A 15,180-nucleotide genomic window follows, 5' to 3' on the forward strand; every position below is an offset into this window, starting at 1 on the left:
CCCAGCAGCTGCATGGAGCACATGACTAGTTCTGACAGTGAAACAGGAAAAGCAGTGAGGTGGGGAAAGCCCACGCACGATTCTCCCGGCACTTCCTCTGCCCAGGCAACTGAGGCCGTGTTCTGATGAGTTAGTTAAAAGATGGTGGAGTCTGCTGGCCTAAGTCCCTAAAAGTGGTAAGATCAAATGGGGTTTCTTGATAGCCTTCAGGGGACGTGTAATGAAAGTGAGAAATGAATGGTAGTGTTAAGCCACTGCTATTTTGAGATTGCTTATCCATAACATAGACAACTGAACTACAGAAGGATGGTAACATACTAGAAGTGTTGGGGGTTGGAAGGGGAGATGCATAGTTTGCATTCTTATGGAAACTTTGCTTAAGTCCAGGGCATTTAATCTGAGGAAGAGAGGCTACCCCGCTCTTAAGAAAAGATTGTTGTAATGTGGTCAGGAGGTTCTACTACTTTCTACCAAAAATCTATATTGATCTATTCAAATTAAATGAACTCTACAGTTAAGCTGTCACCTAGCTTTAAAATGTAGGGATGGACTTCCTTCTACAGGGAGATAGAAATTTTACAAGATATATTATGTGTGGACATACACACCAGAAGACTGTTACAGATGTGGAAGAATGTTATGGACATTGTTGAACAAAGAGGAAATCAATTGGATTTCCTGGAGAAGAAAACTGGTGTTCATTACTAAGAATGTGTAAAGTTAGCGTAATCAGGAAAAATGAGTACCTTTTGAAGAGACCAAACCGAAGCACTGGAAGAAGTGGAAATAGAGGGGCCACACCACCTCTTAGAGCTTAGGAGGAAGGAGCAGTTGTAAGGAGAGGCCTTGTGACCACTGAGGCTCCCTGAGCCTTGGGAGACCATCTTCCTGGAGCTCCCAGCCAAGCCATGCTGCCATTTCGATCCTTGGAAACAGCTTACAGTGCCTGTCTAGGCACAATTCAGTGGGCTGAAAGAGTCATGACAGCAGGAAGTAAAATGAGACATAGGGGGAAAGCACACACCCCTGCTACCAGGTGAAGAGAAGGGGAATCAGGTTTAGATGTACTGCTGCTCAGAATAATGAGCCTCCAGATGGAGATGTCAGCCACTCCCCGAGAGGAGACCAAGTTCTCATAACCTTCTCGCCCCAGGAAATCAGTGGCCACTTGTGGAGGTGACAGTAGAATGGGTTTGGACTATCCCATTATATATAACAGCCCCAATGCAGTTAGTTCACCTGGAACATGGACATACCTCAGGGTCACAAAGTATATCAGTTAAGAAATATTGTGGCTACTACTAACAGATTGGAACACAGAACTGCCTACACAGGATAGAAATTCAGAAACATAGTGTGGGACTTGTTGGACAACTCACGGATTCATGATTCATGTGCTATTTTTCTACTCTACCATATATGGGTCTTCTTCTCAATATTATCTAAAGGTCTAAGATAGCTGCTGGAGCTCCAGTTGTCACATTCACATTCCAGGACAGCAGTGGCCCTCCTGGCTCAGCCAGCTCTCATTAAAGCAGGTTTCCCTGAAGTTGGCATTGCCACGTCCACTCTCATCTCATTTGCTAGAATTTGGCCACATGCATGCACTTAGTTGCAAGGTATCTAAGTATTTCAGCTGGACGTATTTGCTGCTTGGTGTAAATAGAGTTCAGCCACGCACACACAACCTAGCATGGGCATTAAAAATAAATCCATTGCCAGAGCACCTGTGTGGGGCTATCCGTTAAGCATCCAAGTCTTGGTTTCTTCCGCCTCAGGTTGTGATCTCAGGGTGGTGAGATGGAGTCCTGCGTCTGGCTGCACACTCAGCTTGAGATTCTCTCTCCCTCTCCCTGCCTCTCCAGCTTGTGTGCGCTCTCTCTTTCTAAGATAAATAAATCTTTACCAAGTAAATCCATTGCCCTAGAAAAGGGCTGATATCCAAGCAGGAAGCTGAATGCCTGGTATAAATGTGTTTGGTTTTGGGGAAAATCACTCAGTACATTTCTGGGTCCATGTAGAAAGTGTCTTTATATTTCACTTCTGTGGCGCTCAAGCATTAATTACAGAATGCAAAATTGGAAGAATGAACGTAGCACCATTTCCTCGTGTGAGGATTCATGTTTTTGCATGGAGTTTTCTATGACCTGTAATTTCTCCAATAAAAACTTAAAGGATATCACTACTCTAGCCAGGATTTTGGTGGAGGGTAGTAAACAGATGTATGGTAAACATAATAATGCAACTGATGCATATTATTTTTTTAAAAGATTTTATTTATTTATTTGACAGAGATAAACACAGCAAGAGAGGGAACACAAGCAGGGGGAGTGGGAGAGGGAGAAGCAGACTCCCGGCCGAACAGGGAGCCCGATGTGGGGCTTGATCCCAGGACCCTGGGATCATGACCTGAGCCGAAGGCAGACGCTTAACGATGGAGCCACCCAGGTGCCCCTGATGCATATTATTATCAAGATGTGCCAGTATCTTTTATGAATTGATTCTTGTAGGACCCAGACATCATTGTTTATAAGTTCTATGAATCAAATTATTCCCACTGAATTTTTTCTAGGTTACGAAAGTATCCAAATAATTCTTAATTTGCTTGTTTGGGATATTCACATCCACACTCAAAACTCTGTGGGTATTCTTTTCCTTGGCAACCTCCAAACGGGAGCTACACTGGGAGGAGGATTCTAGGAAATGTTGTTCTTGGCGTGCTTCGTTAGAACCTGCCCATATAGCACCCTTCCAGTTGTCTGCATCCCATTTCTCTCTAGTCAGTGCCCTAATGTTAACACAACAGACCTGGGAGGCAATTCAATCTGCATTGTAATTCAGCCACACTCAGGTTAGACTTGGGGTGTGCTTTTCAGAAATTTTAGCCCTCCCTGTGTATACAGGAGATCAGGGTTTTGTTTTGGGCAGCCATAGAAATGTTCAGATTCCTTATGTGGACTTTGAGCTGGCGAATTTAAAGCCTTGAGATTATCATTCTCTTTCTTCCAAGTTCTCCAGCACACTTAGAAACAAGCAACTATCTCCATTATAGTCTATTTTTAGCGAAGTCATCTGTGGCCACAAGTACTTGGTCACCCAGAGCCTTGCCTTCTCTAGGTATCTGATTATAGGTATCTACAGATGATAATCTGAGTAAACGGTTTTGCCAGAGGATGCCACAGACTGTCAGTGTCCCTGTTACCACTGGAAATAGTCATTAATATCTTTAATCAGAACAGACAACAAATTTCAGAAAGCCCAGAATCAATTGAGAGAATGCAGCTTTAAGATTCCATTCCCTGGAACCATTCCACTTCCAGTACCAAATTCTGCTATCAGTCAGGGATCACTCAGAGAAGCAGAACTACTTGGAGGTATGGGTATATGTAGGTATAAATGGAACTGTTTGTTAAGGGATTTGGCCCCATGCAACTGTGGGAGCCAGTTAAGGAGGCTCTGTAAGGCTGTTGTCTTAGCATCTGCAGCTAGAACCTGAAATGAACGGGATGGGCAGTGGTTATAAAGGGCTGTAAAATGGGAAAGCAAGGACAAGTTGGGACCCGCAGGCATGAGCTGGACCCATGAGTGTGGACTGAAAGCTCTGACAGCCTCTAAAGGTACAGCGTCCAGCAGGAGAAACTGGCACCATCCGTCACAAAGCTGACATGCATGTGTGATCAGGGCTTGGCTCAGGAAAGGTGGAACAGTGCAGCCCACTGCTTTTCTACACTCCCAGGTGAGCCGACTGGTAGGTGACATTGTGTACAAGCCATATAATGCCTACTACTTCAGGCCTACCCTTCAGATCTTATGGCCACCTCAACTGGAAATGTACAAGGAGTTGACTTCTGGGAAATGTAGTTCAGCCTAGCAGAATTGGACATGTTCCAAAGCCACCACATTGCTAATATTTGCATACTAGGATTAGACATCACAAAGGATTTCCGGAACCAGATCAGCAAAACTGTTGAACTAGCCCACTTAGAATGGAAAGAACTAATTCTGAATCCTTCCTTGTAATGGTATTTACTGTAAGCAATTGTATCTGTAACTGGTCAAGCTCTTCCCCAAACTGCTAACACTGGCGTTATGAATCTGCAAGTCATGCTGCCTTCAGTTAAAACTTAATCTGATTCCAGGCGGAAGGAACAATATTCTGGTGTGCAGTGCAGTTTGTCTTAGTGACTCTCCTGTTAAAGAGTCCTTGCCCTACTGGTCATCCAATCTGTGGGGAAAGAAGTACTTCGGCTTTTAAAGGTCTACTAACCAACCCCTATTGGTTAACTAACCCCCTATTGGTTAACCAACCCCCTATTGGTTAACTAACCCCCTATTGGTTAACCAACCCCCTATTGGTTAACTAACCCCCTATTGGTTAACCAACCCCCTATTGGTTAACTAATCCCCTATTGGTTAACTAACCCCCTATCCTGGGTGTCCCAGAACCCAGATCTAAATGACTTGTAAACCAGGAAAATTGAAGATAGGTGGGGATATGTATAGGTGTGTACACACACACACACGAGCAAGTACATGTATAAACCACATCCACGTAAGTGGTTTTTTTGTTAGTACACATTTCACAGATCACAGCTTAGGTATAGAAAATTGTTAATATTTTCCTATAATTGAACTTAATTTTTGCCTTGAGTATTCAATCTGCTTAATAAGCAGAAAATCAAGGTCTTTTCCAGGTAAATGTAGTCAGTCGAGGCAGGTAAAGATGTGAAAGCAAGATTCTGCCCCTCCTTCTGTCTGCAGAAGATTTAAGAGTCCATTCCATCTGAGTCCTCACTTGCATCTTCACACTGAGGGTGGGGAAGGGTGGGATCATGGCCCAGGTGCATCTTCTGCAGGACTCAATGGTCCTGCACAGCCTCTGGTTTATGCAGACTGGGGTGCACTGGCTGGAGCCCCAGCCCGGAGGCCCCTGCAGCCCTCTCACAGCCTCTCAGGAAGCTTGGGGTGGGAGGCTCAGAGGGCTGTCTCATACCACCACCTGTTACATCTGCACTGCTGCTATGTCCTGTGGTACCAGAACATCTGAGAAGAGGGCAGTCTCCCCAGGCTGTACTCTGAAGAGGGCCCAGGCCTCTTCTGCTCTCAAACTCCTCAGCATCTCTCTGGGGTTTCTGTTGTTCCTTGCCCACAGTATTACAAAACACCAGACAGTGGCTTGAACAACAGACGTTTTCTCGCAATTCTGGAGGCACCATGATCAAGGTGTGCATGCGAATTCACTTTCTGGCTTAGAGCTGTATTCCTGGCTTGCAGACTTCCACCTTCTCTGTCCTCACATGGCCTTCCCTTGGTGACCACAGAGACAGAGCAAGCGCTCTGGAGTCTCCCCCCCTTTTTTTAATTTATTTTTTATTAACATACAATGTATTATTTGTTTCATTGGTACAGGTCTGTGATTCATCAGTCTTACACAATTCACAGCGCTCACCATAGCACATACCCTCCGCAATGTCTATGGTGCAGCCACCCCATCCCTCCCACCCCCTCCAGTCTCTCCCTCCTCTTGTAAAGGCACCAGCCCTGTTGGATTAGGGCCCCATTCTAATGATGTCATCTAACCTTAATTACCTCCTTAAAGTCCCTGTCTCCAAAAACAGTCACATTGGAGGTTAGGGCTTCAACATATGAATTTTGGGGGGACACAATTCAGTCCATAACACCCCATTCTTGGCTTTAATGGGAAGCAGGGTGCAGGTTGTCTTCTGAGAGACAAATATTTTTCTTAGAACATGTCATCTCTTTTTGAAGACATTTTTTTCCTTTTTAAAAAATTTAAATTCAATTAATTAACATATAAGGTATTAGTTTCAGAGGTACAATTCAGTCATCGGTCTTATATAACACCCAGTGCTCATTACATCACATGCCCTCCCCCAATGTCCATCACCCAGTTACCCCATTCTCCTGCCCACCTCCCCTCCAGCAACCCTCAGTTTGTTTCCTATGACTAAGAGTCTCTTAAGAGGGTTTGTCTCCCTCTTTGATTTCATTTTTGAGGACATTTTAATGTATAAACTCTATGCTTTAATCTCTTGGGGTTCTTAGCCTTTTTGGTACTCAAAACCTCTATTTCTTTCTCAAAAGTCTGACTCCTTTCCAGAAGTCTGGGTATGTTTCTTAACTACGGAGGGGGTTACATGGGAGTTAATTTAAACATTAATCGGTCTGTAAATTTAAGATTTGTGTGCCTCACTATCTGTATATTATTACTCAATTTTATTTTTTTTAAAGCAGCCCAACCATTATTAGCAAAAAAATTTGCTTGCATGACAACCCTGTGGGTTTCAGAAACCTAGATTTTAAGTCCACCATAAAGCATGGGCTCTCTCTTGTTGTATTCCTCTCAGGACAATCCTTCCTGATACTGAAGCATTGGATGTGTCTGACGGGGGAGGGGGAGACAGTCCTCGTGTAACTTGCAGAGGGACGGAGGGATCTTAAGTTAGTGTCTACACAGCCGTAGCAGAGTGTCTTTGGTTGGATCCACCAAGAAGAAAAACTCAAATAGCGTGGCTGCTCTGGGCAGGGAACTAGCAGCCTGGGAATGTAGGGGTGAAATACAGCTTTTTGTACTGTTTACATTTTTTTTTTTACCCAGAGCATGTATTACATAAAAAGTAGCATCTGCACCATTAAATAATATTTCAAAAGGACTGCTAAAAATGACATGGAAGATGTCCATGACATATTGTGAATTCAAAAGAGAAAACAGTGGGTGTAGTCAGAGCATCTCACGCTCGCTCACACACACAGCTGGAAAGAATCACTCCAAAATGGTAGCCTGGGGACTGATGTAGAATTGGGGTTTTATTCCTTTTGTTTCTACACATCTTTTCTGTTTGAAATTTTTGCAACTAGCATGTGTTACTTTTATAATTAAAAATTCTTCCTAACAAAAATATTTTGCCAGTGGGAGTAATTCTGGGTTTGACCTTTTCCTATTAAATTTGTGAAATTTCATTAAGAATTTTAAGCTACAGTTTTGTGGCTGATTCAAACCCTTTACATTCAGAGAAATTCCAGCTGTGAAGTAACGTGTGGGAAGTAATACCAAAAAAGCCTAAACACGTGCCAACAGAGAACATGCCTTGTGTTCACTGAGGTCCCGAGCGGAGCAAAACTCTGAACTTCAATTCAGATTTCCTTCTTTAAGAAAGTTTGTGGGGTCTTTCCTCCCTGCCCCATTTTCAAGAAATTTGCAAAAGTAGGAGTTTTAGAGCAGATTATTTAATAAGACTTGGTTAGGGTTTAAAGACAATGAGAGAAAGGGAGAACTGGTAACTTGTGTAATGTTAAAATAGCATTTCACAGAAAACTATTAGTTCAGAGACATTTTTTTATACCAGATTTAGGCTGTGGGGACACACAGGCATTTTAAAGGAAAACTATTGAAATCTTTAAAGGGATATAAAGCAGATTTTTAAGAGAAAAGATATTATCTATTCTGATGGCCTTGACTCAGAATTATTGACACTGAGGCTATTAACATTTCATGGTGTTATATTTTTTCATTATTCTTTCTTACAGCTATCAATCTAGGGTTGTGCATTTGGAGGCTGCATCTTCTTATACTGCACTAAGAGGTTTCTGTCATCTTTTATTGTTTTGGTGATGTGACATTGGGCTAGAGGTTTACGGGCTATGACCAAGGTGACATTTCTTCCCATCTTCAGAGACAGCATAAATGACAGAGAAGGGTAGCCACATGCTCTAACCAGCTGTCTGCACAGGGACACAAAAGGACATGTGCAATTCGTTTGACCAATACACATTCTTGAGTGCAGTGCTAGCAGAAAGAAAAAAGAGCAGCCAGACCTGGTTTCTTCTGTTCTTTTGTAATGTAATACAATTTTTGTAGCTTGTTAAAAAGGCCGGCACTAACATCGCTAGCCCCATCTAAATTTGAGGGGGAAATCGACAGCACCAAAAAAGAAAGGAGAATCATGAACTATCTTCCAGCTTAGATGAAGTTGAGAGACAGTTTGCAGAACTTCAAAGCACAGAAGAAAACGTTTCCTTGATGCAAAGAGGACAATCTAAAACTTTCCATGAATATAACTGCATATCAGTTCTCCTGACTTCAAATATCATTGTCAAGTTAAGAGCACATAATTGTTTCTAACAAGACTACATAGAAAAGGGGCAAAAATAATTTTAGTTTTCTAGATTAAAATTAACCTCTTTATTTCACCAGAATTAAATAAAAATTATCATATAAACAATACTCTAAGAATATATATACCTATAATGTCTATAAAGTAATTTCATTTTTATGAGAGTGCATTCAGATCATCAGAAACAATTACAACTCATCTTTAGCTGTATTTGTAGGAAAGGGAGAGAGGGAAAGAAGGAGGACATTATTCTGTTTGAGGTTTTTTTTGTTTTTGTTCGCCTTCACTTATTCCTTCTCTAAGGTTCTTCCTTTCTGTAGGTAGGTCTGAGCTTCTGACCTACATCATTTTCCTTCTCTCTGAGGAACTTCTCTTAACATTTCTTGCAGGCAGGTCTCCTGGCAACAAGTTCCCTCAATTTTTGTCTGTCTGAAAAAGTCTTTATTTCTCCACTTTTCCCAAATTTTTTGTTGTGGTAAAATATACAATATATAAAATTCCCCAATGTTAACCGTTTTTCAGCATACAGTTCGGTAGTATCAAATACCTTCACACTGCTGTGCAACCATCACCACATCCCACCTTCAAAACACTTCGTCTTACAAAACTGAGGCTCTGTCCCCATTAACCAATAATCCCCCAGCACCCTCTGCACAAACACCCTCTGGCAATCAACATTTTACTTTCTGCCTGTGTAATTGTGACTACTTTTAGTACTTCATATAAGTACAATCATACCATATTTGTCATTTGTGACTGGTTTATTTCACTTAGCAGAATGTCCTCAAGTTTCATCTATGTTGTAACATGTGTCAGAACTTCTTCCTGTTTAACCCTGAATAATATTCCACTATATATACACACACATTTTGCTCAACCAACCGTCCATCGATGGACACTTGTGTTGCATCCACATTTTAGCAGTTGTGAAGAACGCTGCTGTAAACATGGGTGTACCAAGATCTCCTCAAGACCCTGCTTTCAATTCTTTTGATTATATACCCAGAAGTAGAATGGTCAGATCTTGTGGTAATACTATTTTTCATTTTTTGAGGAGCCACCATACTGTTTTCCACATGAACTGTACCATTTTATATTCCCATCAACAGTGCTCAAGGCCCCAATTTCAACAACCTTGCCATCACTTCTTATGTTCTGCTTAATTTTTTTTTTAAGGTAGCCATCCTGAGTGTGAAGTGTGATTTCATTGTACTTTTTATTTGCATTTCCTAAAGGTTAATGATGTGGAGCATCTTTTCATGTGCTTATTGGCCATTTGTATATCTTCTTTGGAGAATGTCTATTCAAGTTCTTAGCCCACACTTTAAATTGGGTTGTTTGGTTTTTTGTTGCTGAGTTTTAGGTGTTCACTCTATATTCTGAATGTTAATCTGTTATCAGATACATGACTTATAAATATTTTCTCTCATTCCATGGGTTATCTTTTTACTCTGCTGATATTGTTTTTCAATGCACAATTCTTTTTAATATTCATGAGGTCCAATTTGTCTATTTTTAATTTTGTTGCCTGTGACTTTGGTGTCATATCTAAGAAATCATGCCAAATCCAATGACATGAAGATTTGTCTGATGTTTTTGTGTAAGAACTTTATAGTTTTAGGTCTAAGTTTAGGTCTTTGGTCCACTTTGAATTACTTTTTATTTATGGTGTTAGGTAAGGGTCCAAGTTCATTTCTTCACATGTGGATATTCAGTCTTCACTTTTTGTTGAAAGGACTGTCCTTTCCCCATTGCTTGATCTTGGCCCCCTTGTCAAAAGTCTTTTGTCCATGCATGCAAACTTTTACTTCAAGGAGCTCTGTTCTTTTTTTAATTTTTTTTAAAGATTTTATTTATTTATTTGACAGAGAGAGATAGAGAGAGCAGGAACACAAGCAGGGGGAGTGGGAGAGGGAGAAGCAGACTTCCCGTGGAGGAGGGAGCCCGATGCGGGGCTCAATCCCAGGACGCTGGGATTATGACCTGAGCCAAAGGCAGATGCATAATGACTGAGCCACCCAGGTGCTCTCAAGGATCTCTGTTCTATTCCATTGGTTTATACATGTCTCCTATGCAAGTATACACTGTTTTAATTACTGTAGCTTTATAGTAAGTTTGGAAACCATGAAGTGTAAGACCTCCAGCTTTGTTCTTCTATTTCAAGATTTTTTTTTAGCTATTTAAGGTACCTTTGATTCCACATGAATTTTAAGTTGAGTTTTTGTATTTTTGCAAAAATCATCCTTGGGATTTTGGTAGGGATTGAACTGACTCTGTAGATTGCTTTGGATAATATTGACATTCTAATAATATTAAGTCTTCTGATCCATGAACATGGATGTCTTTCCATTTATTTATCTCTTCTTTAATTTTTCATCAATGTTTTATAGTGTTCAGTGTACAATTCTTTCACCTCCTTGATTAAGTTTATACCTAAGTATTTTATTCTATTTGATGCTAATGTAAGGGAATTGTCTTCTTAATTTCCTTTTAGAATTGTTCTTTATTGGTGCATAGAAATACAACTGATTTTTGTTTGTTGACTTTGAACCCTGCTACTTTGCTGAATTTGCTTATTAGTTCTAACAATTTTTGTGCATCTTTAGGGTTTTGTCTGCAGACAGAGATAATTTTATTTCTTCCTTTTTAATCTGGGTACTTTTCATTTCTTTTTCTTGCCTAATTGCTCTGGCTAGAACTTTCGCTAATGTGTTGAATAGAAGTGGTGAAATTGGTGTTCTTACCTTGTTCCTAATCTTAGAGAAAACGTTTTCAGTCTTTTACTACTGAGTATGATGTTTGCTGTGGGTTTTTCATATATGGCTTTTATTATATTGAGGTAGTTCCTTCTATTCCTAGTTTGTTGAATATTTTTATCATGAAAGGGTGTTGAATTTTTTCAAATGCTTTTACTGCATCAATTGAAATGATCATGTGGCTATTGTTCTTTATTCTGTTAATGTGGTATATTAAAATGATTCATTTTCTTATGTTGAACCATCCTTGCATTCCAGAAAAAAAAAATGCTGTTTGATCATGGTGTATGATCCTTTAAATACGCTGCTGAACTCTATTTGCTATTTTGTATTTTGTTGAGGATTTTTTGCATCAGTGTTCATAAGGGATATTGGTTTGCAGCTTTTTTGTAATGTGTTTTCTGGCTTTGGTACAGAATAATGCCACCTTCAGATAATGAATTATAAAATTGTTCCCTCCTTTAATTTTTTGGAAAAGTTATAGAAAACCTGAACTTAGTTCTTCTTTAAGGTTTGGTAGAATTCACCAGTGAAGCCATTATGTCCGGGGATTTTTCTTCATTGAGAGATTCTTTTTTTTTTTTTTTTATGCAACATTCATTATATTTATTTTACTAAATAGTATGGTTCAAAAAAAAAAAACACAAACAAATCAGAAAACTTTTACTTAAAACTAGTCCAAAGAGATGGATGGGGTTGATGCCATCCCATCCCCCTTCTTTTTATGTGTATGGAGCTGGAGCCCTATCTGACAGCAAGCACTCAGGTATACTTTGCCTTTCCTTTGAACATGAATGAACTTCCCTGAACAAGAGAGACAAATGAAGTTTTACAAGATACAGGCACTTTATGTTCCCCGTTTTAAAAATAAGCCAAGTGAAAAATATTTGATAAAAGTAATTGGAACAGACAAAGGTTTAAGAGTTCTACCATTAGTTCTAGTGACTTACACTCAATGCAAACAGACAGCATCAAACAAATAAAACAAACAAAAGTTTAACTTTTGTTAATGGGCATATATGTAAAAAATTTTGTTAAATCTCCACTACAAGTGGAGAAAAATGGCCATTTGAATCCAACTTAAAGATAATGCCAACAATGTGCATTAAATTTTGTGTACCTACGTAGCTGAGTAACATCTGAAAGCTTTGCAAGAGTGTGTAAGTGAGAAAAGCAAAAGGTGCTTTTGATTCCACAGTATCTGATTAAACAAAACAAAGCAATTTACAAAAAGAAGTACCAAATGATACTTTAAAATAAATAGTTCATCATTTTGATGAGTATATACATGTAGAGTCCACTTCCTGGGGATTTAGCTATCTAAAAGTGGCATATCACTATCCAGAGGTGCAGGAGCAAGTTCACATAAATAAAACAGTGTGGCTTCACAAGCTTCGGCTTCAGTCAATGGCTCCAGGCGAACAAGCTTACTCTGGGTTGGCTCTGGATCTAGGCTGCTATCCAGAAGCTCATCAACTTCTATGGGTTTTTCTACAGAGGACATAACTTCTGATGATGCTGTACTCCCCTGTTCAACAGTAGAAGCAGGGTTCCCATCGAGGAATGCAAGAAGTGGAAAGGCAGTGTACTGGATAAGCTGCTTATCTGTTTTGGGTTTAGATTTTCTTCCCTCATCTGAAACTGGCTGAACTACATTGTTCTTGGTAGTTTCTAATCCTTTATTCTCAGAATCAATCAGGAGATCTGGGTCTATGCTAAACTGTCTTCCTGACAGCATGGCTTGGAAGTCCTCTAAGCTGCAATCAATACTGTCAAGATAATCCAACAGCTCAACCTTTCCCAGAAGATTGATGTTATCATTTAAAATGGAATCCATCATGGTCACAGGATCTTCTGTGGTCAGACTAGATGAGCCATTTAGCTGGATAGCACTAGACATAAGAGGACTGGTGCCATGAACTTAGGGATTCTCTGGCTGGTTCATTCTGATCTCCACTCTGAATGACAGGTGCATACTCATCTTCATTGTCATCTTCAAGAATGACAATATCAGGGTATTGGCTACAGTTGGAGGGATCAGATATAACATCCTCATTAGTTTCTGGAATAATTGGGATATTTTCTTCATCTGCGTTATCATCAGTTACATCATAAATGATGATGTCATCTGAAATCCGCTCCCTTGCCTTTAAACCTTCAGTCCTACTGTGTGGAACTTTATGATGGTGATTATCAGCTGGTTCTTTGACTATATGCTGAAACAGATTCTTCTTTTGGGCTCCATTAGTGTTTAGAAGTAGAGGCCTTTTACATTTTAAACTCACAAGTTGGTTATTCTGAACCAATGTAACAATAAACTGGACAATCTTTCGAATAACTTGTTGCTGTTGTGCGTGTTTTGCTCTTAATTCTGACACCTCCTTCCATAGAGACTCATTCTCACTTTTTAATTCAGAAAGCCTGGACTCAATAGTTTCTTGTTTTATTTGAACCTTCTGAGCACTACTTATAATTTTTGTTAAATCTTCCTGACGAATCTTATTTTCTTCTGGTTTTGAAGATGAAACCTTCCTTTTAATGTTCTCCAACAAGTCATCCTGGCCTTGTTTGAAGTAAGGATGCTGAAATTCAACAGGACCATCTCGTTCCTGCTTTACAATTCCAGAGTCAATATGCACAACCTTATGGAAACCATACATATTCAATTGCCTCACAAAGCTTGCCATATTATTGTGCTTGAAATATCTGGGAAAAATTTCTTTTGCAAATCTTTGTTCATCCAAAACCAGAAAACTCTGGCCATTCTGGCTCCAGGTGATGAACTCGTTGGTGTGGGTTTCCTCCACAAGCGTCCATAGCTTGCTGAGGAAAGCCGGCACGTTCGAACTCTGCTTCATTGTTAAGGTGACGCAGGGATTCCAAAATCTATACCCGAACACGGCGGCCGCGGCAGCTGCTCCATTGAGAGATTCTTGATTACTGATTCTATCTCCTTACTTTTATAGGTTATTTTATTTACATTTTCTGTCTCTTCGAATTTAGTCTGATAGCTTTTGTGTTTCTAGGAATTTTTCCATTTCACCTGGGTTATACAATTTGATGGCAAACAATCGTTCATAGTACTCTTTTTTAAAATTTTTTTATTGTTCTGTTAATCACCATTCATTACATGATTAGTTTTGGATGTAGTGTTCCATGATTCATTGTTTGTGCATAACACCCAGTCCTCCACGCAGAACGTGCCCTTTTTAATACCCATCACCAGGCTAACACATCCGCCCACGCCCTCCCCTCTAGAACCCTCAGTTTGTTTTTCAGAGTCCATTCTCTCATGGTTGGTCTCCCCCTCCGATTTCCCCCCCTTCATTCTTCCCCCCTGCTATCTTCTTCTTTTTTTTTTTTTCTTAACATATATTGCCTTATTTGTTTCAGAGGTACAGATCTGTGATTCAACAGTCTTGCACAATTCACAGCACTCGCCATGGCACATACCCTCTCCAATGTCTATCACCCAGCCACCCCCTCCCTCCCACCCCCCACCATTCCAGCAACCCTCAGTTTATTTCCTGAGATGAAGAATTCCTCATATCAGTGAGGTCATATGATACATGTCTTTCTCTGATTGACTTATTTCACTCAGCATAACGCCCTACAGTCCCATCCATGTCGTGGCAAATGGTAAGATCTCATTCCTTTTGATGGCTGCATAATATTCCATTGTGTATACACACCACTTCTTCTTTATCCATTCATCTGTTGATGGACATCTTGGCTCTTTCCACAGTTTGGCTATTGTGGACATTGCTGCTATAAACATTGGGGTGCACGTACCCCTTCGGATCCTTACATTTGTATCTTTGGGGTAAATACCCAGTAGTGCAATTGCTGGGTCGTAGGATAGCTCTATTTTCAACTGTTTGAGGTACCTCCTTACTGTTTTCCAGAGTGGCTGCACCAGCTTGCATTCCCACCAATAGTGTAGGAGTGTTCCCCTTTCTCCACATCCCCGCCAACATCTCTCATTTCCTGACTTGTTATTTTAGCCATTCTGACTGGTGTGAGGTGGTATCTCATTGAGGTTTTGATTTGGATTTCCCTAATGCTGAGCGATGTTGAGCACATTTTCAGTGTTTGTTGGACATTTGGATGTCTTCTTTGGAAAAATGTCTGTTCATGTCTTCTGCCCAATTCTTGATTGGATTATTCTTTGGGTGTTGAGTTTAAGAAGTTCTTTATAGATTTTGGATACTAGCCCTTTATCTGATATGTCATTTGCAAATATCTTCTCCCATTCTGTCGGTTGTCTTTTGGTTTTGTGGACTGTTTCT

At 40.2% G+C, this 15,180-nt stretch overlaps 1 protein-coding gene across 1 annotated transcript; it reads right to left on the bottom strand.

Annotated features, from left to right (window-relative positions):
* Positions 1–12,203: 12,203 nt before the first annotated feature.
* Positions 12,204–13,749, bottom strand: LOC113912883 (heat shock factor protein 2-like). The gene is given in 2 exon segments (XM_035723958.1): positions 12,204–12,807; positions 12,809–13,749. Coding segments are annotated over 2 exon segments (1,545 nt in total).
* Positions 13,750–15,180: the final 1,431 nt, after the last annotated feature.

Source organism: Zalophus californianus, chromosome 14 (assembly GCF_009762305.2).
Source record: "Zalophus californianus isolate mZalCal1 chromosome 14, mZalCal1.pri.v2, whole genome shotgun sequence".
Classification (NCBI taxonomy): Eukaryota; Metazoa; Chordata; class Mammalia; order Carnivora; family Otariidae; genus Zalophus; species Zalophus californianus.